The sequence below is a fragment of the Taudactylus pleione genome, unplaced genomic scaffold (genome assembly GCF_031769625.1).
Source record: "Taudactylus pleione unplaced genomic scaffold, aTauple2 ptg000333l, whole genome shotgun sequence".
In the NCBI taxonomy this organism is placed as follows: Eukaryota; Metazoa; Chordata; class Amphibia; order Anura; family Myobatrachidae; genus Taudactylus; species Taudactylus pleione.
In genome coordinates, this window is record NW_028284734.1 from 8709441 (window position 1) to 8736075 (window position 26635).

Here is a 26635-nt window from a genome sequence, read left to right on the forward strand (position 1 = left end):
TTATAGGATACCCCTGGCTATGCAAACACAATCCCAAAATTTATTGGAATTCCATGCAAGTCCTGTCCTGGGGTGATGCTTGTCGAAAGTCTTGTCTACCACACATCAAACCTGTAAGAGAAATTCAGACATCAGGAGATCTACAACTTCCAAATTCTTACAGGTCTTTCTCCGATGTGTTTTCTGAAAGTAAGGCTAATATCTTAACACCCCATCGAGACTGGGACTGTCCAATTCATTTGATGCTGGATAAGACTCCTCCCTGAGGTCGTACATACCCTTTGTCCTTGCCCGAAACCAAAGCCATGTCAGAATACATCTGGGAGAACCTGGAGAAGGGTTCCATCAGGTCATCCACCTCTCCTGCCGGAGCCGGGTTCTTTTTTTTGGTCCAAGATGGATGGGGGCCTCTGACCCTGTATTGACTATCGGGGCCTAAACGATATCACTATAAAAAAAACGATATCCATTGCCTCTTATTACAGAATTATTTGATAGTGTCAAAGGAGCCACAGTCTTCTCAAAACTGGAGTTACGAGGGGTTTATAATCTCATCAGAATTTGCTCTGGTGACGAATGGAAAACCACCTTCAATACTCGAGATAGGCACTTAGAATATTTTGTGAAGCCATTCGGACTCTGTAATGCCCTTGCAGTTTTCCAGAAGTTTTGTAAATGAAATTTTCAGAGACTTACTTTATGTGTACATAGTTGTCTATCTGGACGATATCTTGATTTTGTCTTCTGACCTCAAAGAAAATCGATGTCATGTTAAAGAAGTCCTGACTCGCCTAAGGAAAAATAATCTGTACTGCAAGCTTGAAAAATGTGTCTTTGAAGTGCCTTAAATTCCATTCCTAAGGTACATTATCTCAGGCTCTGGGTTGAGAGATGGATTCTAAAAAGGTTCAAGCGATTCTAGACTGGTCTCGTCCACCTACTCTAAAGACAGTACAAAGATTTCTGGGGTTTTCTAACCATTACAGGAATTTTATTAAAGGATTTTAACCCGCTTTAACCCGTAAAGGGGCCATCCCCTCCCAGTGGCCTCCTGAGGCAGAGACGGCATTTTAAATGTTGAAGCAGGCCTTTATATCGGCTCCAGTCCTAAGACAACCAGACACCAAAAGGTCTTTCTTCTTATTAGAGGTGGATGCTTCCTCTGAGGCTGTAGGAGCTGCTCTCTCGCAGAGATTCAAGGACAATAAGATCCACCCAAGTGGGTTCTTTTCTAAAAAAAAATTCCCCGGCAGAGAGAAATTATGCAATTGGAGAGCAGGAACTGCTGGCGGTTAAGTTAGCCTCGGAGAAGTGGCGTTACCTACTGGAAGGTGCCAAGTTTCCTTTTACTGTATACACCGACCATCCAAACTTGTTGTTCCTAAAAAATATCCAGTGCATCAGTCCAAGGTTGGCCCGCTGGGCCATATTCTTTTCATGTTTTAGTTTTACTCTGACTTATCGTCCTGGATCCCTCAATCAAAAAGCTGATGCTCTGTCATGCTCCTTCTCTTCAGATAGCAATGTGGATGTCTACAGAGAGACCCTGGTCCTTGACCCTAAGATCTTCACTACCATTCAAATACAACCTCCTCCTGGGAAAACCTTCATCACTCCAGAGTTACAGAAACAACTTCTGTCTTGGGCTCACTCATGTCACTTCGCTGGCCACACAGGTATCCGTAAAATGTTAGAGTCCCTGTAACGCTCCTATTGGTGGACTGCCATGATATTAGAGGTGGCTGAATTCATTGCCTCTTGCACCCAATGTGCCCAATACAAAACATCTAGACAAGCTCCTGCTGGAGATCTGGTGCATCTTCCTATTCCAACCTGTCCATGGACCCATCTGTCCATAAATTTCATGACGGACTTGTCAGTTTCCAATGGCTACACCACCATCTGGGTGGTGGTCAACCGTATCTCTAAGATGGTCCATTATGTTCCACTCAGAAAAACTACCCTTCACGTCTAAACTGGCTCAGTTGTTCATATACCACATATTTCGCCTATGCGGACTCCCAACTGAAATTGTATCGGACTGTGGAGTACAGTTCGTGGCCAGATTTTGGAGAGCTCTCTGTTCTACTCTACAAGTCAAATTACATTTCTCTACAGCCTATCACCCTCAAAGTAACGGATCTACAGAAAGGGTGAACCAGGACCGGGAGATCTTTTTAAGAATTTACATGTCATCCACCCAAGATAATTGGTCTGACTATCTTCCTTGGGCAGAATTTGGGCACAATTCCTCTTACCATTCTTCATCCGGTCAGTCACCATTCTATGTGGTTCATGGTCTCCATCCTAGAGTTCCTGTATTTAAAGACCTGCCAGTCTATGATGTTCCTGCAGTTGATTCTACTCTATGGACATTTGCCCAGATTAGGGCATAAATTCATGTTACTCTCCTCAAGACCTCTCAGCACTATAAAAAAGGGGCAGACAGGAAATGTAGAAATGTTCCCAAGATGCATGCAGGGTATCAGGTCTGGCATTCCACCAACAACTTATGCCGCAGGGTTCCATCCATGAAATTTGCACCCCGGTTCATCAGTCCTTTCTCATACACATACATACTCACCTGTTTCCAGATGTTCACGTCCACTTGTCAACATAAAGTATCCTATTAGAATTACCTGTAAAAAAAGATCCAATACTCACCTTTCTGTCCCACGATGTTCTCCGCAGAAATACAAGACGGGCCCCTGATACAGTGTAACAGCATGCTTCTGCATGCTGTTACACTGCGCTACTGTCTGCTCGTGGGAACGAGTTCACTTCAGTCCCAGGCCGCCGGCCAATCAGTGGCGGCTAATGTTAGCAGAGTTTTCCTTGCCCTAGTCTCTCAGAAACTGAAAGCCAGCATTGTAGGAACAATAAACTTTGCTTGCCTTGTGGGGTTCCGGGACATTTTATTCTTGCTGTTCCCTGACTAGAGATTCAGATGGTTCTTTTTGGATTTGTTTTTTACTGGAAGTCCTGGAAGACTGGACAGCACCCAAACCCTGAGCCAACAAGTCAGTCTTAAGATTGGTGACCAAGACCACAGTAGTGTCCTCATGATAAGATGCAGAGGCTGTGCTGTGAGAAACTAAGTTGCTGGATTCCCCTCCTGGGATTGACATTGTGCTCAGAGCCTCCTCCTGGGGCTGGACACTCAAAGCCCCTTCCTGGGGCTGGACACTCAAAGCTCCCTCCTGGGGCTGGACGTTCAAAGCCTTCTCCTGGGGCTGGATGCTCAAGCCCCCTCCTGGGTTTGGACACTCAAAGACCTCTCAAGACCTGAAGCACTGTAAACCTCCTCTAGGGCTGAGGCACTAGAGACCCCTCTTTGGACTTTGGCTTTTGAGACTCCTCCTGGGGCTTTGGCACTCGATATCCTTTCTGCAGCTTTAGAACTTTTTGTGAGGTGAATCTGGCTTCAAACTCCGTACAGGAGTGGCAGGCAGAAGTCCCTCTTTGGGACAGGTAGACTTTGGAACCCCACTTGGGGTGACAGGCTCGGGACCCCCACTTGGGGTGACAGGCTCAGGACCCGCAGGGTGCAGACCAGGTTTGAGACGATGGTATTGCATGAAACTTCAGCTGTCCTTCCTTCCTTCCTCCCTCCCTTCCTTCCTTCCGTCCGTCCCGGACCCCCACAAGACAAGCAAAGTTTATTGTTCCTACAATGCTGGCTTTCAGTTTCTGAGAGACTAGGGCGAGGAAAACTCTGCTAATGTTAGCCGCCACTGATTGGCCGGCGGCCCGGGACTGAAGTGAACTTGTTCCCACGAGCAGACAGTAGCGCAGTGTAACTGTATCAGGGGCCCATCTTGTATTTCTGCGGAGAACATCGTGGGACAGAAAGGTGAGTATTGGATCTTTTTTTTACAGGTAATTCCAATAGGATACTTTACATTGACAAGTGGACGTGAACATCTGGAAACAGGTGAGTATGTATGTGTATGCATGTATGTAATAAAGCTTTATTATCATGGTGTGTTGTGTGTTTTATTAACCATTTCTTTACAGGTGAAATACAGGTACCAGTGGGCCCTTAATGCCCCGCATGCAGGTACTTGTGGTTTTCCAAGTACCAGCATGCAGGGAATGCTTGCTGGGACCTGTAATTCCACTGTAAAGACAATGATGATAAATCTATTTTTTACACTACACCAAACACAATCAACCCGCCACCCACCACCCAGGGGTGGTGGGGATAGCTCCGGGCTATCAGCCTAGGCCAGGGGTGCCCAGGAGAGGGTGACCCCTTTATTGGGGGGTCACCAACTCCCCAGTGATCCCTGGCCTGGGCTGACTAATGGTCAGAGCTGATGCTGCAGCTGGGGGGCCCGGCGAAAGGGCACCCCTGGCTGTGGCACCAGTCCCCCATTAGAAAGGGTCCAGGGCTGGTTTTAAATATACGGGGAACCTCACGTCATTTTTTTTCTCTGTATATTTAAAACCAGCTGTGTCCCTGCAGCCTTGTGCTGGTTCTTACATTACAGGGAATCCCTACACATTTTTTTCTCTGTAATGTTAAGAACCAAGACAGGCTGGCAGCCCAGCGCTGGTTAGTGTTTTTGGGGGGGACCTCACGTAATTTTTTTTTAGAACATTTTTCTAATATTTACAAGGTTAAAACACAAGCAGCAAGCACATATCTCACTGATATGTGCTGGCTGCAAGCTCGGGAGAGATTTGCAGAGAGAAAACACTGCAATCTCGGGGGACTAATCTCCTGCAAAACGAGTTACTCGGGAAAGATATCTCGTTCTGCTTCACCATCGGCAAACTCGTTTATCCTCAAATTGCCTGCTCGTAAATTTGGTAAAAGAAAAGGGATTAAATCACCCAAATTTGGGCGAATTCCAGCGAGATAAATCACTATGAAAATCGGGACCATCTCGAATCTTAGTAAATTTACCCCTAGATGTCCAGTAAGGACCTCTAGCATTTGTCTCCTCTTTGGCTGCGGCCATATGTGGATGGCCATTTTCTGAATATGCAGCCCCCAAGCCACTGCGAGTCAGCTTTTTTCACCCCCTGCAATCCGGCACCCGGTGCACGTGCACCTCTAGCCCCCCTAGTTGCGGTCCTGCTAACGGAGTGCCATTTCTTGCACATACTGCGCTAATTGCTGTTGCATGGTTCCCAATCCTTCCAGACGAGAATCCGTGCCATGAATTAAATCTGTTCTGGACTCCTGTCCATGGCCAAATCCATTTGGCCAGTGCAAACTGTTAAGAGTCTGTGCTTGTTGTGGACCCGGGGTTATAACAGGAGTAAACACCTGAACAGGTTTAAACTGAAAAGTAGGTTGTTTAATGTGAATGTTGGTAGACATGAACAATAAGATAACTAAAGTCCAGTAATAACAAACTAATAACTGTAGCAGGAGGAAACTGTAGTGAGTGGGAATAAACAAATGCCCAGCACGGTGACAGAGATTAATAAGGTGAATCCAGATAGACTGTAAAGGTGAAATGGATATCCGGGTATGCAGAGTAATGGCTGAGAGGGACATCAGGAAATGCTGTAATGATAGCTGAAGGGAGAATCTGGAAACCCTGTGATGATGGCTGAAGGGAAAATCCTGTAATGCTGTGATGATAGCTGAGAGGAGAAACAGGTAATGCTGTGATGATGGCTGTACAGGAATGGGTTAACTGCGGAGACAGGTTCAGGCAGGAGTGGGTCTGGTGGAAGGTGCAGGGCAATCTCCAGCAGAGTGCAAGGCAAGGCAGAGTGGTGCAAGCTGCAGGGAGTCAAAGGCAGACAAGGAGCTAGGGCAAGCACCGGAGAACAGGTCTCAGGTTCAGGAGCGCAGGAACTCTCCCTCACAGCTGACGCTGTGAAACACATTGCACTGGCAACTACAGGGCGCTCTAAACACCCTTAGGTACACAGCAACAGAATGTGATAGGCCAGCGAGAGCAGGTGACCCACAGACGATTAGCCTGCTATGTCACATGGCCAAAGACAACATAGTGGTGCTCAGACAGCCGTGACGCGGAGACGCCACTAATCTTACCCCTGTCAGTATGGCACAATACTGGCAGACCTCTGCGTACACGTAATGCCAATCTCCACACGCCCCTGCCAGAAGGACCTCGCCACTGCGCCCTCACCAGTAAGGACCGCAAACCTCCACGCCGCGAAACCTGGGTTGTAACAGTCTCCTTCAAGGAGGTTGCAGTATGAATGGGTAAGGTGGCATTTTTAACCAGACGTCTTACATGAGAATCCACTGCTGGGGAAACTTCCCATTTAGTACAATCAGTAGTTGGAAGAGGGTAAAAGGAACTGAACCGCTTTGGAATTTGAAACCTTTTACCGGGCATATTCCAAGCTTCACTCATGTGATCAGATAGTTTAAAAAGTGCATGTTTTTTCTTAGGAGCGGGTTCATCCATTTTACAGCTCTCACAAGAGCAGGTATATTTAGTTTAGAGGGTGGCTCCTCTTCTCCTGAGGCGGAGTCAGAGTGAGAGAGATCTGTATCTTCTGATTCCCCAGATGATATATCAGAATCAGATAACTGGGTGGACTGGGAAGATAAAACAAGTGTGGCCAGTCCATGAAGAGGGTACAACCAGCTATAATATACGTCATACGAAGTATAGTGTATGTAATAATTCTGACATATACAGGACCAAACAACCACAATTACATGCGGAAGTAGGGCCATCCTGTCTGAGCTGAATGTTTTTATTTCAGATGTGGGCTCCATTCCAGATCATTTCAGCAAGTACGGGAATCTGGGGGAGCAGCAAAAGAACCTTGCACTACCCTGGACATATATGTACAGATTGGTTTCCTTATGCACTGGATAGTGTATTATTATACAATATTAATAATTGACCCTATAGATGATCTATATCAGTGCATTCCTTACAGTGCATGTTTTCCAGGTCTCCGAGTTGGTGTACAAGTGTATTCATTACAGGCTCACACATTTAAAAAGAACAACAGGTGGTGCTAATGATTTAATTTGTGACACTGAGGGGATCTTAAAAACATGCAATTTCATTGTTATATGCTATTTATATTGTGGTCATTATGGTGTGGGCTGAGGAGGGGGGCAACTGGAACCCCCCTCCCCCTATGTTTGCCTATGATCAGATAAACAGTATAGAACAGAGCAGAAAGGGGAAAGAAAACTATTATAGGCACCACTGGATGGGGAGCATAACGACTACAGTATGTCTAGCAAAGAAAAGTTGTATAAAGAGAAGATCTGTACTGTCAAATTCAGCAACTGGGGGGAACAAAAGAGTTAAGAACAGACAAATAAAACTAATACAAAATAATAAGATAGTCAGCCGTAGAAGGCAGAGACCAGGGGCGGATTGGGGATTAAAAGTGGCCCTGGAAAAATCTCTGGAAGTGGCCTCATGTAGGCGGCACCAAATCAACTGTAGGCGGAGCCAATAGCAAAGTAGACGGGATTAGAGATCTGGGCATGTGCAGATCCTCCTTCTGCAAGATTACTCACTGTGCCCCAAAAGCCATATCATGATTGAAATGCTGCTGGGGGTGTGTCAGCACCGGTTTCTGGGCGTGCCAAAGCAAAATGGTTGCGTCCTTGGACGCAGCTTCACTAGCCAAGGCATCGTAATTTTTCTGGACATTGTGTGTAACCCGAGGATTACTCAGATGTCCGATGATCACGCATTTGTTCTGATGCAGCAGTGGATAAGAGAAGCCTCCAGTGGGTGTCTCTTTGCTTAAGATGCCTCCTGCGGCTTAGTATAATTTCACAAAGACGCAGCGGCTGTGCTATATCTCTGAATCAGCCCCTTAATGCAGAGTAAAATCCATCCCATGCCAGAATAATGTTAGACCCAACAGACTGCAGCGTCAGCCTTTCATGCTCACCCACTATGTAATATACAGTCAGGTGCATAAATATTGGGACATTGACAGAATTTTCATATTTTGGCCTCTATTCACCACCACAATGGCTTTGAAATGAAACAAACAAGATGTGCTTTAACTGCAGACTTTCAGATTTAATTTGAGGGTAATTACATCCAAATCAGGTGAACGGTGTAGGAATTACAATGGTTTCTATATGTGAATCCCACTTTTTAAGGGGCCAAAAGTAATGGGACAAACTAAACAATCCTAAATCTAACTTTCACTTTTTAATACTTTGTTGCAAATCATTTGCAGGCAATTACAGCCTGAAGTCTGGAACGCATAGACATCACCAGACGCTGGGTTTCATCCCTGGTGATGCTCTGCCAGGCCTCTACTGCAAATGTCTTCAGTTCCTGCTTGTTCTTGGGGCATTTTCCCTTCAGTTTTGTCTTCATCAAGTGAAATGCATGCTCAATCGGATTCAGGTCAGGGGATTGACTTAGCCATTGCATAACATTCCACTTTTTAGCCTTAAAAAACTCTTTGGTTGCTTTTGCAGTATGCTTCGGGTCATTGTCCATCTGCACTGTGAAGCGCCGTCCAATGAGTCCTGAAGCATTTGACTGAATATGAGCATATAATATTGCCCGAAACACTTCAGAATTCATTCTGCTGCTTTTGTCAGCAGTAACATCATCAATAAATACAAGGGAACCAGTTCCATTGGCAGCCATACATGCCCACGCCATGACACTACCACCACCATGCTTCACTGATGAGGTGGTATGTTTTGGATCATGAGCAGTTCCTTTCCTTCTCCATACTCTTCTCTTCCCATCACTCTGGTACAAGTTGATCTTTGACTCATCTGTCCATAGGATGTTGTTTTAGAACTGTAATGACTTTTTTAGATGTTGTTTGGCAAACTCTAATCTGGTCTTCCCATTTTTGAGGCTCACGAATGGTTTACATCTTGTGGTGAACCCTCTATATTCACTCTTGTGAAGTCTTCTCTTGATTGTTGACTTTGACACATATACACCTACCTCCTGGAGAGTGTTCTTGATTTGGCCAAATGTTGTGAAGGGGTTTTTCTTCACCAGTGAAATAATTCTTCTGTCATCCACCACAGTTGTTTTCCGTGGTCTTCCGGGTCTTTTGGTGTTGCTGAGCTCTCCGGTGTGTTCTTTCTTTTTAAGAGTGTTCCAAACAGTTGATTTGGCCACACCTAATGTTATTGCTATCTCTCTGATGGGTTTGTTTTGATTTTTCAGCCTAATGATGGCTTGCTTCACCAATAGTGACAGCTCTTTGGCTCTCATATTGAGAGTCGACAGCAACTGATTCCAAATGCAAATGTCACACCTAGAATCAACTCCAGACCTTTTACCTGCTTAATTGATAATGAAATAATGAGGGAATAGCCCACACCTGTCCATGAAATAGCTTTTGAGTTGATAGTCCCATTACTTTTGGCCTCTTAAAAAGTGGGAGGCACATATAGAAACCGTTGTAATTCCTACACCGTCCACCTGATTTGGATGTAATTACCCTTAAATTAAATCTGAAACTCTGCCGTTAAAACACATCTTGTTTGTTTCATTTCAAAGCCATTGTGGTGGTGAATAGAGGCCAAAATATGAAAATTCTGTCAATGTCCCAATATTTATGCTTCTGACTGTAAATAGATAGAGATATCAGACACACAGAAACAAACAAATAAGCCTGGAATACTCCGCTCTGATGTGGGGCCACAACTTGGCAGAACTATACAATCAGACACAGGCGTTCCTGTCCCAGTACAGATTACCTTTTCATTTTTAAAACGCATATATCAAAGTCAATTTAGTTAGAACCATAGTAGGGGGATACAGCAGGTGAAGGTGAGAGGGAAGGGAAGGAGTGGTAGGACTGTGCTAGAGGAATGAAAAAGACAGACAGGAGGAGAGGGAGGATAAATGGAGAAGGTGGGAGAGACTAAAGAGAATGTAAGGAAGAGGGGAAGATTTTACCGAGAGCAGCTAATGTTTATAGCCCCTCTGGAGAAATATGTGTGTGCTGGGTAGCTTTAATAAAAACTTTTAAGAAGTGGAGTTATAGCACTATGGGTACATACATGCGCACATACAGTAGACACTCTATACCCATATACATTGGTACAAACATGCACATATAGACACTCATCCATATACGGAATTGGTATAAATCACCTCCGGACCTAAGCCCGGCACATGAAATACCGACGCCGAAGGCCGGCAGCTGAAGATCCCGACGTGGAGGTTAGTAGGCTATTGCTACCCCTCGCCCCCCCCACCTTACCCTCCATTAGGGGTGCCTAACCCTAACCTCACCCCCTAGTGCCTGACCCTAACCTCCCCCCAGGGGTGCCTGACCCTATCCCCCCCTTTCCCTAGCCTAAACCTAACGGGGGGGTGCCTAACCATAAGTCCCCCCGGAAGTTCCTAATTCTAACCCTCCCCCCCCATGGCTAAACGCTCCTGACGCTAGGCTTACCTACGATCGGTATGTCGGGCGGTGGGTTTTGGCATGGGGCTGATGACAGGCGTTGGTATTTAGACAACTATCATTAGTCCCATGCCGGGATTTCACAGTCTATCATAATTACATCCCCCATATACAGTTACCAGATGCACATATACGTTACATACAGACACTCATATACAAATACACATAGGTAACATACATACAGACACTCACCAATATACAGATACACATATACATTACATACAGACACTCATATACAAATACACATAGGTAACATACATACACTCACCAATATACAGATACACATATACATTACATACAGACACTCATATACATATACACATACACATAGGTAACATACATACAGACACTCATCCATATACAGATACACACACATATTTATATATATGTATATATATATATATATATACCCAGGTACATACATGAACTCATATCTACAGGTACACATATATTTAGTTACAAATTTGCATTGGGTTACATACCACAGTTACAGCCTCACAATACAGACTGGAAGCCTGGTATCTGATCTGGCTCCTAGAGGAATGCTGGGAACAGGCACCTGCGCTCAGAGAGACAGGCACAGCGGAGCGCTCACATGCTGCTCGGTATAGGCTGCCTGTCACTGAGCCTTAGTGGCAAGCAACCTATACTGAGCAGTGTGTAAATATGTGAGGCACAGTGGGATTGGGAATAGCGGGCGGCGGCTAATAAGAGCTGCTGACGCCGTCAATGAGACATTCTTTTTATTTGCTTTGGGGACTTAACAGCCGGCGGGCTGCTAGTGCCTGTGAAGGTACAGGCAGAGTGATGCACTACTGGGCGGGACTGCTGACAGGCTCCGGCGGGCAGTCAACCATGCAAGAATGCCCCCCGATTAGTGACGCGTGTGGGCTGTGTCAACTATGCAAGAAGGACCAGTGCCCAAGACGCGCTACAGGAGGCGGGGCCGCACACAGGCTGGGGCTGTCAATCAAGGCTAGTAAGTGATACGGTACTTGGGAGGGGTGACAGGCGGCCCCATAGTCTGGTCGGCCCACCGGGAAACATCCCGGTGACTAACGGCCAATCCGCCCCTGGCAGAGAAATTAAGGTTACACTGAGATAAATTGAGGTGAGACTCTATAACTAGAGGGAGAGAGAGGGTAAGGTGAGACAGATAGAAGGTAATATCAGGAAGAAGAAAATAGGAAGTATATAGTATAGGTGAGTCTAGGTGGTCCAGCCTTCTTGACTTGTAGGAGGGATTCAACCTACTGCACCCATAACGTGGGGCTTAGAGTCCAGTGCCTCCCTGATTCTGTAGAAGAGCTGGCTCTCAGCGTCCCAATCACATCAGGTGATTTAGGGAAAGGACTCTACTACTACTGTATGTGTGTGGAGGTATTATTGGGAATAGGACCAGACAGCACACGTCTATTAACAACCCTTTCACTGTATACTTAAGAGAAGGAAATAGGTCCAGGTACAGGGAGGGAGACTGGGAGAGAGATGACATGGGATGAATAACAGAGGTGGGGGGATGTTGAAATGTCTGCATTATTTTGCATACCTGGGTCATGATTTTCTAATTGTACAGATGGGTGCAGTCATGGGTTGAGATGTGGTATTGAGAAGTGGCATAGGAGGTTAATAATACCTATACCATTCAGGGCTGTCTTAACAGCAGTGCAGGCTAGTAGTAGCCCACTATTTACAGTGCCCCAGTAGTATATCACCCTATTCAGTGCCCCCAGTAGTAATCCTCCGTATGCATTGCCCCCAGTAGTAGTCCCCCCCATACAGTGCCCCCTGTAGTGGCAACGCTCCCAATACAGTGTCTCCAGTAGTAGTGCCCCCTATGCAGTGGCCCCAATAGTAGTGCCCCTATGCAGTGGTAGTATAATCCCCCCTATGCATTGCCCCCAGTAGTATTCCCCACTTTACAATGCCCACCGAAGTAGTCCCCCCTTTACAGTGTCCCCAGTAGTAATCCCCCCTATGCATTGCCCCCAGTAGTAATCCCCCCTATGCAGTGCCCCCAGTAGTAATACCCCCTATGCATTGCCCCAGTAGTAATCCCCCCTATGCAGTGCCCCCAGTAGTAATACCCCCTATGCATTGCCCCCAGTAGTAATCCCCCCTTTACAGTGACCATAGTAGTAGTCCACTCTTTACAGTGCCCCCAGTAGTAATCCACCCTTTACAGTGCCAGTAGTAATCCACCCTATTCAGTGCCCCCAGTAGTAATCCCCCGTATGCATTGCCCCCAGTAGTAGTCCCCCCATACAGTGCCCCCAGTAGCGGTAACGCTCCCAATACAGTGCCCCCAGTAGCACCCCCCCCATACAGTGCCCCTAGTAGCGCATCCCCCTATACAATGCCCCCAGTAGCGGCCACCATCCCTATACAGTGCCCCCAGTAGCGGCCCCCCTATATAGTGCCCCCAGTAGTGCCCCCTATGCTCTGCGAGTCCCTGTGCCCCCTTACACACACACAAAAAAAAGAAACTTTCCTGATTCCCGCTCCTGCCGACGACCGCCGCTGTCCACTTCTCCAGGCCCGCTCTCGCTCTGCACTATGGGATGGGAGAGACGTCATGATGTCTCTCCCATCACCCGCTGGAGGGGGGAGCCGGAAGGCGGAGTTCATGAATGATCTCCAGGCGGCTCCCTCCGTGGACAAAGCAGCAGCCAATGAGAGTCTGTCTGATTCTCATTGGCTGCTATAACAAACACACAGCCGCCGCCCCCACGTAGTTGACCAGCTGCAGACATGGAAGACCAGCACTCAGCAGAAATGCAGGCCAATTGCTAAATCTAAATATTTTGGTATTATAACAAGACAAGTGGTAGATGATCTTGGTTTCCACGCAGGAACCAATGCACTTGTTACGTTTATGCTCCAAAAGCAAATGCACTGTTTGTGATATAGGAGTTGATTGTAATTTATTATTTATATTTGATTCTAATTATTTAGGGCTCTATTTAGTAAAAAAAAAAGTGAAGAACAGAAAGATTTTAGCATTTTTGGCCAAATTAATTCTGTTTATATGTATATAAAAACATATGTCGGGACCATCGCTAAAGTACTGTCCCAGCGAGGAATTTGTTTAAATTTTTTGCATATAACAGATGGCATAATGCCTTTCTTTCTGTTCTGCACTTGCACTAATTAGCGCACACGCAGATAGAGTGTCCCGGACTCACCTATAGGGACGTCCGACTGTGGAGTGGAGCAGAGGCAGCGCTGACCTGTGTGTGAAAGCTGGAATAGAACATCTCTTCCCTGCATATCTTCACTTCAGCAGGCACAAAAACACACATACTGTAACACCATCAAGAGATGGCATAATTTTTGTCAGAAAAAATGAGAGAAGTTTTGCTTCTATTTGTTTAAATACCATGCCAGGACAGGCCCCATTAAGCCCTATTGGGGCTGCAAGAACTAGACAGATGAGTGAGAAGTCATAGAAATAACTGAGTTCTCCACACTTTTCAATTACATAAATATGGAGTAAGGAAAGCACTCAGGAGCTCATTCAGACCCGGACGCTAAGCTGCGATCTCTCGCAGCCGTCAGGGGCCAGGTGTGCAAATTCCGCGATCGCACTGTCTGGCGTAAGGACACCCTCTATGTCTTAGAAAGCGATGGCAAAGTGATCGCACGCCGTTGTAAAGACGCCCACTTTTCTTTCTTAACACACGTCATCTCCAGGAAGTGTATGTTTAATCAGTAACATCGAGAGCCATCGGAGCTGCACGCAGTGCTTGAGGTTGACCCTGCCCCACCGCAAGCACTGCGATCACGGCAGGCTGAAATACAACCAGGTGACGTGTACAATGACGCTGCAATGCTAATTATGCACACCCAAAGGCGTTTTGACACTCAGACGCGCCTGCGTTCGCACAGCCACTCCCGTTTTCCAGGACCTTCCCTTGTTACCACCCACAAACACCACTATCTGTCACTCAAAGTAGCGCTCAGTCTGTGTACTACGAGCACACGATTCCCGGTCGCAGTGACTGGCTTGTGCACACGCCATGGCGTGCGATTGCGGCTTAGCATCCGGGTCTGAATAAGTCCCTCACTTTCTTCAGCTAAATAAACCCCTACATCTTTGTACAAGTTGGTACCAAACACAGACTCACCACTGTCTTCATCAGGAATAACTTCTTTTCTTTCTTTAGCAAGCTGCAGAGAAAACAAATTGGATGAAAAATCTGAGAAAGAAGAAATAAGACAAGACAAGAAATAAGACAGCCTGGATGGGATAAAGGTCTAGTAAATAAATATATACTGTGAAGAACAGTCAGTTTGGGCTTTATTACAGGAGATGAGCATTTGGCATAGCAGACACATAATACCATAATGTTGGTAAACATTTGTCTTAACATTACTGATTTAAGTGGGTTTTTAAATGAAATTAAAATAAATAAGTATAAATAAATCTAATTAAGACATTTACCTGTAAATGCTGGTAATCTGCATCTCGTGCAGTTTCCATATCTTTTGGTTTTATTTCACATCTTTTTTGCAAAAATTCACAGCTGAAAAATAGGCATAAATGTTCTTAATGAACAAATCAAACAAAAAGACAGTGCCCTGCAGGGCCGTAACTAGGGTAGTGCCACCTGTGCCATGGCACAGGGCACCGCAGGGAAGCTGTTTGGGCCTGCAGTTGTCCTGTTTATTATTATTCTCACTTGTAGATTCCTCTTCTTTTATACCCAGCATCTCCTGGTCTCACCTAACTCTTTCCTGGCATATCCCATTAGGCCCTGGCCCCTTTTTGGGGGGACTATCTTCATCTTAGGGACGAATGCTACTGCCTTCTCATATCTATCTGACGACGTGCCACAGCGTATACATTGGTAACATCAAGCAGATCGGGCAGCCACAGAGCTCTGAGGAAAGTCTGACCTGCCTCAAACACTGCGTCTCTCCTGACATGCAGCAAAGAAGATTGCAATGGCTAATTCATGCACGATCATGGAACAACATTTGAACGGTAAGACACACCTAAGTTATTTTAATCACCTGCGTTACCTCCCCCAAATGCTGACTACCTGTCACTCACTTTGCGAGTGAAGCCTCTGTGTGAGCGTAATCGCAAACCAATTGCTGTGTGCACAGTGTGACTTTCGCACATACACAATGACAAATAAGTTCTCTAACTCTGTAAATATCTTCACTGTGTAAATCTCTGAATCAGACCTACTATTCATTGAAACAAACATTGGTCAAGGAATACAGCAATTATAGTTGTTAATTGCATGTTAATGCAGCACAACCACCAACAGTTTTGTTCCCCAGAAAGGATATGGGACAGGAGAACCAATGAGAAACCAGTGTCTATGTTTGCAGGTTCTCATTGGTCTTCCTGCTCATGACGCCTTTCAAAGGATCACACAGCTACAGTTTTTAAACAGGGCTGTGGACTATCGAAGGACCTCTGGGAAACATGGCTACATGCAATGTGCAAGTTAGTTCAGATGAGTAAGCACTGTTGGCACAAGCAGGGCCATAAATAGAGCTCTGTGGATGGCATCATCGCTACCCCACAGTCCTAGCTTCTGGCTAGCAGGGTGCCTGGAATGGCACCCTGCAGTCATTATTGCTGCAGCATTGCTGTCTGGAGTGTCCTTTCGACGGTCTGGGCATGCACCCTGCCATCTGTACAGCCGCTCCAGCAGTGTTGCACTTCCAGGTACTGGCGGCCTTTGTGCAACGTCATGATGTCATACACTTACTGTAGGTGGCGCGGCCAGCACAGGGTGCTCTGGAGACTTGTTTTAGGGATGACCATAGGTGGGTTAACCATCGTTAGTCACCATAGATGGTACCATTAGTGGTTAACCTCAATGGTATGAAACCATTGACAGGGGAAGCATCGATGGTTTCATCCACCAATCAACCAATGGTCATCCCTGCTCTATAACTTACTGAACAGTGGGCCAATCAGAGGTGGAGACTGGGCTTTCTGGGTTGTATCAGGTGGTGGAGTCCCGGTGTAGAAAGAACAAAAAACATTGGGAGTTGTGAAGGACCATTGTATCTCCACTATATAAAGATGTGCCCTGCTAGTTTGTTGCTCATAGCGCGCCATTCAGGCCTCCTGTGTCACGCCATGGAAAGTTACATTATGGCTGTACTGTGGCGCACCGTGGTATTCTACATCGAAAGATAAGCAATGGCATGTAATACACTGCTTAACCTCTAGGTGGTGAGTGCTCCACTGACAAAATTTGTACTGCGGTGGGATGTTGAGAGAAATGCTTTTAGTTCAGTAGAGTTCTTTAAAATAACTGAACTTCAGATGCTCTGTCATTATGTAATGCTTACTGTCCGTATTCTGGTCAATGTTAGCTACTGTACGGCTGCTTTATTGGGACTCGGTACAGTAATATGCATCTACTTTAGGGTCACTTTTGGGGACAGGTACTTTGCAGCACAGTAATAGAGATGAGTCCACATACATATATCCTCCGTGCGCTACAAAATGCATCTTATTAGCACAAGCAGCTTCTGCTGATTAAAATGACATGCAGCATGCCTATGTTCTGTGAGCCAGTATGGGTGTATATGCAAGCAAATCACTACGTTAAAGTGTTACAGATGCTAATAGTGTAACGTAATGTTTCACATGCAGATACACCTGAACTGGCTCACAGAATATAGGCATGCTGCATATCATTTTAATCTGCAGAAGCTGCTTGTGCTATCAATTCAATTCGCTGCATGCTTCAGCTGCATTTGAAGGTAAAACATCGCATAAAAGACGCTTTCGCTACCGAGTCACGCCATGCCATAACAGAATTCACACACAGCAAGTGATTTATGTTTAATCTAGCAATGAAGATTCAAAAGAAGAAGGAAAAAAAAACTCCCCTTCCATGATTCAAACCCTGGACCCCAAGGTGCAAGATGCAGACCATACCCACTAGCCCACACACTCTGCTGCACCTGTCGTTTATGTGATGTGAAGTATGCAAATTAAAGCATGCAATGTGTACTATGTCAACAGTGGGCCCAGCATGCGGCAGCATTGAATAGAAGTGAATGATGGTGGGGGTGGTGGTGAGTCATACAATGAGCTCAATGGAGTTGAATAGTAATTGTGTGATGGTGGGGGGAGGTGGTGAAGGAACTTGGGTGGCCATACACAGAGAAGGGAAGTGCAAAGTAGTGTATTTTAAAAGTATTGAACTTGACATGATCTCTCTTTATGAAAAACTTGCCCCCTGTTATGTGTACAATACAATGTCTACTGTATAGCAGAAATGCCAAGTGGTGGGATGTCGAGAGAAATGTTTTGATTCTAAGGACACAGGAGTGCTGCATGACTCGGTAGCGCAGAGCGTCTTTTATGCATCTTTTATGCGTCTTTTACCCTAAAAAGTGTCTTATTAGCACAAGCAGCTTCTGCTGATTAAAGTGATATGCAGCATGCCTATGTTCTGTGAGCCAGTACAGGCGTATCTGCAAGCAAATCCCTATGTTAAAGTGTTACAGTCACTATTAGTGTAACGTAACGTTTTGCGTGCAGATACACCCAAACTGGCTCACAGAATATAGGCATGCTCCATATCATTTTAATCTGCAGAAGCTGCTTGTGCTATCAATTCAATTCGCTGCATGCTTCAGCTGCATTTGAAGGTAAAACATCGCATAAAAGACGCTTTCGCTACCGAGTCACGCCATGCCATAACAGAATTCACACACAGCAAGTGATTTATGTTTAATCTAGCAATGAAGATTCAAAAGAAGAAGGAAAAAAAACCTCCCCTTCCATGATTCAAACCCTGGACCCCAAGGTGCAAGATGCAGACCATACCCACTAGCCCACACACTCTGCTGCACCTGTCGTTTATGTGATGTGAAGTATGCAAATTAAAGCATGCAATGTGTACTATGTCAACAGTGGGCCCAGCATGCGGCAGCATTGAATAGAAGTGAATGATGGTGGGGGTGGTGGTGAGTCATACAATGAGCTCAATGGAGTTGAATAGTAATTGTGTGATGGTGGGGGGAGGTGGTGAAGGAACTTGGGTGGCCATACACAGAGAAGGGAAGTGCAAAGTAGTGTATTTTAAAAGTATTGAACCTGACATGATCTCTCTTTATGAAAAACTTGCCCCCTGTTATGTGTACAATACAATGTCTACTGTATAGCAGAAATGCCAAGTGGTGGGATGTCGAGAGAAATGTTTTGATTCTAAGGACACAGGAGTGCTGCATGACTCGGTAGCGCAGAGCGTCTTTTATGCATCTTTTATGCGTCTTTTACCCTAAAAAGTGTCTTATTAGCACAAGCAGCTTCTGCTGATTAAAGTGATATGCAGCATGCCTATGTTCTGTGAGCCAGTACAGGCGTATCTGCAAGCAAATCCCTATGTTAAAGTGTTACAGTCACTATTAGTGTAACGTAACGTTTTGCGTGCAGATACACCCAAACTGGCTCACAGAATATAGGCATGCTCCATATCATTTTAATCAGCAGAAGCTGCTTGTGCTATCAATTCGATTTGCTGTATGATTCAGATGCATTTGAAGGTAAAAAGTTGCATAAAAGACGCTCGCGCTACCAAGTCACGCCATGCCATAACAGAATTCACACACACCACCAAGTGATTTATTTTTAATCTACTAATGAAGATTCAAAAGAAGAAGAAAAAAAAAATCTCCCCTTCCACGATTCGAACCCCAGACCCCAAGGTGAAAAGTGCAGACCTTACTCACTATCCCACACACCTAGCCATGTTGAGAGCTGCACTTGTCGTGTATGTTATGTGAAGTGTGCAAATTAAAGCGGGCGGTGATACAGAAAATGCATTGGAACTCTGACGCATGTGCTGTGTAGTTTAGAAAAAGTGACACCTGGTAGACAAAAAGTTGTATTACACGATATGACTTTTTTCCAGTTAAGAAACATTCTGTAAGCCACAACTCAAGGCTACTGTGTGGCGCGAGATGCATGGCACGCTACATGGCTGTATGGAGCATCAAACTAGCTGGGCACATCTGTATGGTAAAATCATCAACCATCAGTGGTTAATCTTCGATGGTTGTAACCATTGATAGTTGACGGCCATTCTTACCTTATTACTGCACTGTGTGCTAGGAGGAGGTTGGTAAATTGAATCATGTCACTGAGGAGCTTAAGGTTCATTCTAACAAGCTTAAAATAAAGGCATTGTGGACCATTCCTCCTACAGGTCCACCTATACTCCCCACTTGTATGATCCCTCGAAGACCTTTCACCAGATCCTTTCAGAATGTGGCCTGTTGTACGCATAGCTAGTGATTAATTCTACAGTTTAGGATTACACATATTATTCCTCTTTCCATCCATACTCTCAAACTGATGTAGCCTTATCTGATAAGTGGACATCACAGTAAATCCATCAGGTAATAAATTACTTTATGTTTTGGTTGGACCATCCCCCACTATTGCTTTCTTGATGTTATGAGCTGCTTGGTGCCTTCTGTCAGTCCCTGGAGATTAGTTAACTACTTTCTCTCCCCAGAGATACCTCTATTACTAACTTTTGGAGTTTCCTTAAGGCTGTGCTGATGAGCATTGGGGATACAGATAGCCTCCAAGATTAAGATAAATTAGACTAAATTCTAAAAGGAGTCCCAAATACATTCACTAGAAATCTTAAATAAACAAATTGCAAAGATAACACATTTTTTAAAAAGCTTATTAGGTCGCAAGGAGACCTTAGTGTTTACTCAGTGAATCTATTCACTATAATGTGGCTCGTCCCAATCAGAAATTTTGTTGCTAGGGTGATTGGGCATCCCATTTATTGATCAGAAAAGGTAGGGTGTTTGGTTATAAGAGAGACCAAACACAATAACTCTATGATGGGTGGACTCTTTGGATTCAGTACAGAAAAATGTAATTGAAACATAACTGAATTCAAAATAATAGTCGTTAAAATTGACTGACACAAAAAACTTCAGACAGATGACAAAAGGTATTTGTCATACTACATAGAATACCCGAGTTTATTAAATGTCAAAGTATAAAAACATATACATATTACATAATACAACATATAACATGTAGAATAAAAAACACCAGAGACTATTATAATGCGAAATAGAGTCAAATGTACACCTTAAGGGGATCATTTTCAATTCAAAGTACTATGTTCAAATACGAAGTAAGAGAGACAGAGAAAAAAGTAGGGAATAATGAATCCTGCATTCAGACTCTGCTCCTCATTCTCTTAACAAATGTAGAGGAGAAGGAATGAGAGATCTGTCATTGCAATCATCCCTTCAAACAACAGTCAACTATGGTTCCCTTCATAAACCCTAATTTCTGCTATTATTCATCATGCCCTAGGGTATTGGACAAATTAATTAGAGAATCAATTGGCTGGTATGAGAACCACAGGGAGGGTATAGATAAACAGTACTGAGATTAATACAGTCCTGATATGGTTCAGGCTGCGTCGAGAATGAAATCACTTAACAAAATAATTGATTATACTGGTTTATAATTCATATGGGTGCATAAACTTATAATTGCAAGGGAAGAGTATATATGCATTTGTGTTATCATAAAATAAATATGAAAAACAAAGACATATAGGGGCAAATTGATCAAAGCTTGATGTGAGATAATATATGAAAAAACCAAAGCGCTAATACCTATTGAATGTCGTAATGATCTCTACATATAAGTTAAACCCAATGAAAAACCAGCCCTCTACAGAGGGGAAACTGAAAAATCCCCAAACAAGAAATAGCAATATGGAAGAAATAGTGGGCGCTAATCAAGGTAGAATTATAAAGGCATTTAATAATAAAGGGCAATAGGAGTAAACTCCAAGAGGTAAAAACACATATGAAATTACATCAATGATATTATTATGATAAAAACTTATAAAATAAATTGAGATCCAAAAATAATTAGAAAATAATTAATAATAAATAATGAAAAATAAAAAAATATCAAATAAAAATAAATGAAATATACCATAAATGATGAAAATAAAAAATAAATATAAAATGTATAGTAATACAATAAACACACAGTGTATGCATACACAATAGTGATGAATCAGCATGCACCACTACTCGTATGGTGCTGCACATAAAACCACATAAATGTATTAAACCACAGAGCAAATGCTGTTTGACAGACACAAATGTAGCAATGTTAGATAGATTAGGATACTAAGACCATTTGGCAAAAAAGATACATGTCCTTCAAAAAAATGTATATATTTGTATATAGAATTGTTCCTGCTAAAAAATGTTCCCAAAGCAGAAAATTCCCTGGAACAAGGTGTGAATAAATCGTAGCTCGTAGGTATATAACAATCCCAATTAGAGTTATAAATGGATCCAAAGGGAATATTGGTAGTTGGAGGCTGTGGAGTTGCAGCGTGGGTTGTCAGACGGGAGAAAGTTAATCACATGCATGTGTATTTAGTAAATGTCCCGTTCAGTTGTCCTGCCCTGAAGGTGTCCCTTCTATTTAGACAGAATGCTGCATGGCCAGCGGGCCGGCAGTAGTAATTACCAGTATGATGGTCAGATGAACAGGGACCCACGATCAGGGGAAACAGCAGCCCATACACTATAAGCCTCTCCACATCGGGCACTCGTAATGCGTTTCTCCGCCCAGTGGTTTCCTCAGATAGTGTTGATGGGCTTCTAGGTGGAGAAATGCGTTACGAGTGCCCGCTGTGGAGAGGCTTATAGTGTATGGGCTGCTGTTTCCCCTGATCGTGGGTGCCTGTTCATCTGACCATCATACTGGTAATTACTACTGCCGGCCCGCTGGCCATGCAGCATTCTGTCTAAATAGAAGGGACACCTTCAGGGTAGGACAACTGAGCGGGACATTTACTAAATACACACGCATGTGATTAACTTTCTCCCATCTGACAACCCACGCTGCAACTCCACAGCCTCCAACTACCAATATTCCCTTTGGATCCATTTATAACTCTAATTGGGATTGTTATATACCTACGAGCTACGATTTATTCACACCTTGTTCCAGGGAATCTTCTGCTTTGGGAACATTTTTTAGCAGGAACAATTCTATATACAAATATATACATTTTTTTGAAGGACATGTATCTTTTTTGCCAAATGGTCTTAGTATCCTAATCTATCTAACATTGCTACATTTGTGTCTATCAAACAGCATTTGCTCTGTGGTTTAATACATTTATGTGGTTTTATGTGCAGCACCATACGAGTAGTGGTGCATGCTGATTCATCACTATTGTGTATGCATACACTGTGTGTTTATTGTATTACTATACATTTTAAATTTATTTTTTATTTTCATCATTTATGGTATATTTCATTTATTTTTATTTGATATTTTTTTATTTTTCATTATTTATTATTATTTATTTTCTAATTATTTTTGGATCTCAATTTATTTTATAAGTTTTTATCATAATAATATCATTGATGTAATTTCATATGTGTTTTTACCTCTTGGAGTTTACTCCTATTGCCCTTTATTATTAAATGCCTTTATAATTCTACCTTGATTAGCGCCCACTATTTCTACCATATTGATGTGAGATAAAATTGCAAGATATATATCACCAACCAATCAGCTTCTAACTTTTTGCAGGCTGTGTTTAAGAAATGATAGTTTGGAGCTGATTGGTTGGTAATATATATTTCACAATTTTATCTCACATCAAGCTTTGATACATATGCCCCATGAACTGTTGCACAGGTATATCAATGGTGCAATCATACGTCTAAAGTTATACCAGTAGTCCCAATCAAAATAACGTAAAATCTCCTTATCTCATTGAAATACATGTGCTGGAATGGCTAGGAATTTGGTCAAAGTGCTAATCTAATAAGGTGTCTATAGTGCATGTCAGAAGTTTAGGTTAATGTTACACAAATGCTTTCACAGAGGAAAGGTTCTTTTTGCTTCCTAGTAAAAGCGGCTGTAAGTGAGCAGCATGGTAGTCACTCTCTTATAATAATAATGGCAGAGGCACAGCGTGTAACAAGTTAGAAACCTGGTGTTTGGCTGTCCCGTACTGCGCAGTCATGGGGCACCAAGGTAATCCAGAGGGATCCGACGTGCGTTTCACCTTGCTTGGCTTGTTCACAGGGATTAGCTCAGGGTCCTTCCTGCATCTATCATTCTATATTCATTGGCACAATGAATCAGGAAGTCCCTCTATTTGACAGGCACAGACATTGGCCTATCGAATTGCAGAGAACTAAAAGGTGGATAATGATTGGTCAGTGTTAGACTTACTTCCAGTAATGCAGATTATCCTAGTCTCAGCTGTGGGGTATTAGCATAAAGGGTAAACGTCAGTAGTGACATTTTAATAAATAGGGAGATCTGGAAATCTGTATGGGCATAGAAAATGCCATATTGTTACTTAGTTATAATATATATAAATGTAGAAACAATTGTGGATAATAATAGCTAAGGTTTAACATAAATAGGTATCATCCATATGCATACTATTCAATTAAAATAAATGAATTACCATGTTAGATGGGAATTGGACATGGAACAAGTAGGTATCTATTATTATTTCAATTAATGTGGGCATCTCCAATGACAAATGTACACATAATAGCAATAAATGAAGTCATGTGATATACTATACGTAGGCATGTTAAAAAGTGTAACTTGTAATGACAATATATTGAAAGAGATGTTATGTGTCCTAATTTCCAACAGAGTATCAAGGAGTAGATACAGACATTAATAGATACAGACATATCAATTCTGAGCATAAAAATAATATAAACAATTTAAACTGAGTTGCGCTTATCTGAATAAAGTCTGATATGTGAACTCAACTAATTTCATATATATGTTTATTTTATATATATATATATATATATATAGATAATATTATTCAATAATATATAATCAAACAATGTACAACCGGTTGTCATATACAGCACACTGATGTTATCTATTATAATAATAGAAGCAATAAAAAAAGGTACAAAAAACACATCTAAAGAGAGTGTTTAAATACTTAAAATGCTATGGCTCCAAAAATGTCCAGGAAAAGGTTTTCTATTGGATGTCCACTTCTATTCAGAGCTCATATAAAAATATATTTATATAATCCACAATCCTGTATATAGAAAAATGCCTCCTTTTATGGATTATTTGAAACATAGAATCCTAATCCTTAATCAGCAAATGTGGTACACATTCCTCCAGCCAATTTTGGCTATATAATATCAGTCTTTAATTATCCATGTATAAAGTATATATAAATGTACCAAGGTCGCGTAGAATGTGACTGGTGCAGCCGCACACTTTTCATACCTGACAGGCTGTTGGACAATATTACTGCACATAATGCTGTCCGCTGTATATATCAATGAGTCCTCTACTCTGCGGCTCTCAGCTGTTCAGCTTTGGGGCTCCCAGTACAGCTATGTGTGGAGTATCCTGTGGTAATCACAATGCTCATGCATTCCTGGTATTGTCACAACGGCTCTCTGATGACTTTAAAGTGGATGTCACCTCAGCAGGCTTTTTATTTATTTATCAATGGCTGCCTCACCATTGTATCATATTCGGCATTACACTACCTTACCTATCTTGAACATCTGGATTTCACACACTGTCCTTGTTGGAACTATACCCTTCTCTTTCACCTTTCTTATATTATTTTTATGCTCATAATTGATATGTCTGTATCTTTTCATGTCTGTATCTATTCCTTGTTACTCTGTCGGAAATTAGGACTCATAACATTCCTTTCACTATATTGTCATTTGTAAGGGTTTTGGGGGAAATCCTGCACTGATTTTCTTCAATTTCCAATTGTTTTGTCCCTTTTCTCCCATGATACTTCAATAAATTTCACATATGGTAAACATTCCATTATGTATTTATGACCACTATAAATAGGGAGTGGTGCTACCTAGCGCACTAAATACAGTTTAAACCATAACAAAGAAGATCAGTGTGAGACTTAAAAGGTGCACTCCAGGGCCTTCTTATGTATTAATTGTTATTAATATTTTAATTCTAAAACATAACCTTTATTGGTGATTAATTAAGATCACATACTGTATAATAAAATTATAGATAATAAGAATGTGTGCAGAAAGGTAAGAAAAAGTATGTTACATTTAAAATCAATTAGTTGATCTGCTGAATCACAGTTGTATTGATTGCTCTATCTTTATAATTTATTTGATTATGTTCCTTGGTTGGTACAGTCTACAAAATCAAATAGTAATTGATATTCAAATGTTCAACTTGGATTCGTTAGTATGTTGTTAGTATGATTTTACAGTATTGTAGTGCAGTACTGTTTTATTGGAACACAAGTCGTTTATGTATTATTTAATAAAAGAGCATTTGCAACATTGTAGGTTGTTAGTTGCCTCAATATTGTAACAGTCCACAGACAATATTAATGTTGCTATTATTTTCCTTTCATTGGAAAAAAATTAAGGGTGGGGATAGGGGATAGAGAGTAGTGATTATATGACATACTAGAGGTCATATACGATATCTCTTAACATTCATTGGTTGTCATTACAAGTTACACTTTTAAACATGCCCACGTATAGTATATAACATGACTTAAGTTATTGTTTTGTATACATTTGACATTGGAGATGTCCACATTAATTGAAATAATAATAGATACCTATTGTTCCATGTCCAATTCCTATCTAACATGGTATTTAATTTATTTTAATTGAATAGTCATTATGTCTATTACACATATGGATGATACCTATTTATGTTATATCTCATCTATTATTATCCACAAATGTTTCTTCATTATATATATATATATATATATATATATATATATATATTATAACTAAGGTAACAATATGGCAGTTTCTAATACTAATACCTCTGAATCTCTATTATCATGTAGGATTTAAGTATTTTTTGTTGACAGTTTTGCAGTGTGCAGGAGAGAATCTTTTTTTTCTATGGTTCAGTGTAAACCCCGCCCTTTACAAGCACCTGTGCTATGTCATTAAGCTGATGTAAGCGACCACCATACTTTTTGTTTATGGTATTTAATTCACTTTAATTGAATAGTACAGTATGTCTAATCATTGTCTATTACACATATGGATGATACCTATTTATGTTATACCTCATCTATTATTATCCACAAATGTTTCTTCATTTATATATATATATATATATATATATATTGTGATAGGATCATTGGTAAAGTGGTCTGTGGCAGGTACATTTGTCCCAGATTCCTGTCTTATGTGTTTTAAACCCCCAGGAGAAAGTCTGCAG

At 42.4% G+C, this 26635-nt stretch overlaps 1 protein-coding gene across 1 annotated transcript in view; it reads right to left on the bottom strand.

Annotated features, from left to right (window-relative positions):
- LOC148509028 (baculoviral IAP repeat-containing protein 1-like) overlaps positions 1–26635 on the bottom strand; it is a 196413-nt gene that overhangs the window by 61556 nt on the left and 108222 nt on the right. Inside the window, exons 9-10 of the mRNA XM_088443700.1 lie at positions 14822–14903; positions 14505–14547 (exon numbers count right to left, since the gene is read on the bottom strand). Of these exons, the coding sequence (XP_088299826.1) occupies positions 14505–14547; positions 14822–14903 (125 nt within the window). The remainder of the gene's footprint in view (positions 1–14504; positions 14548–14821; positions 14904–26635) is intronic.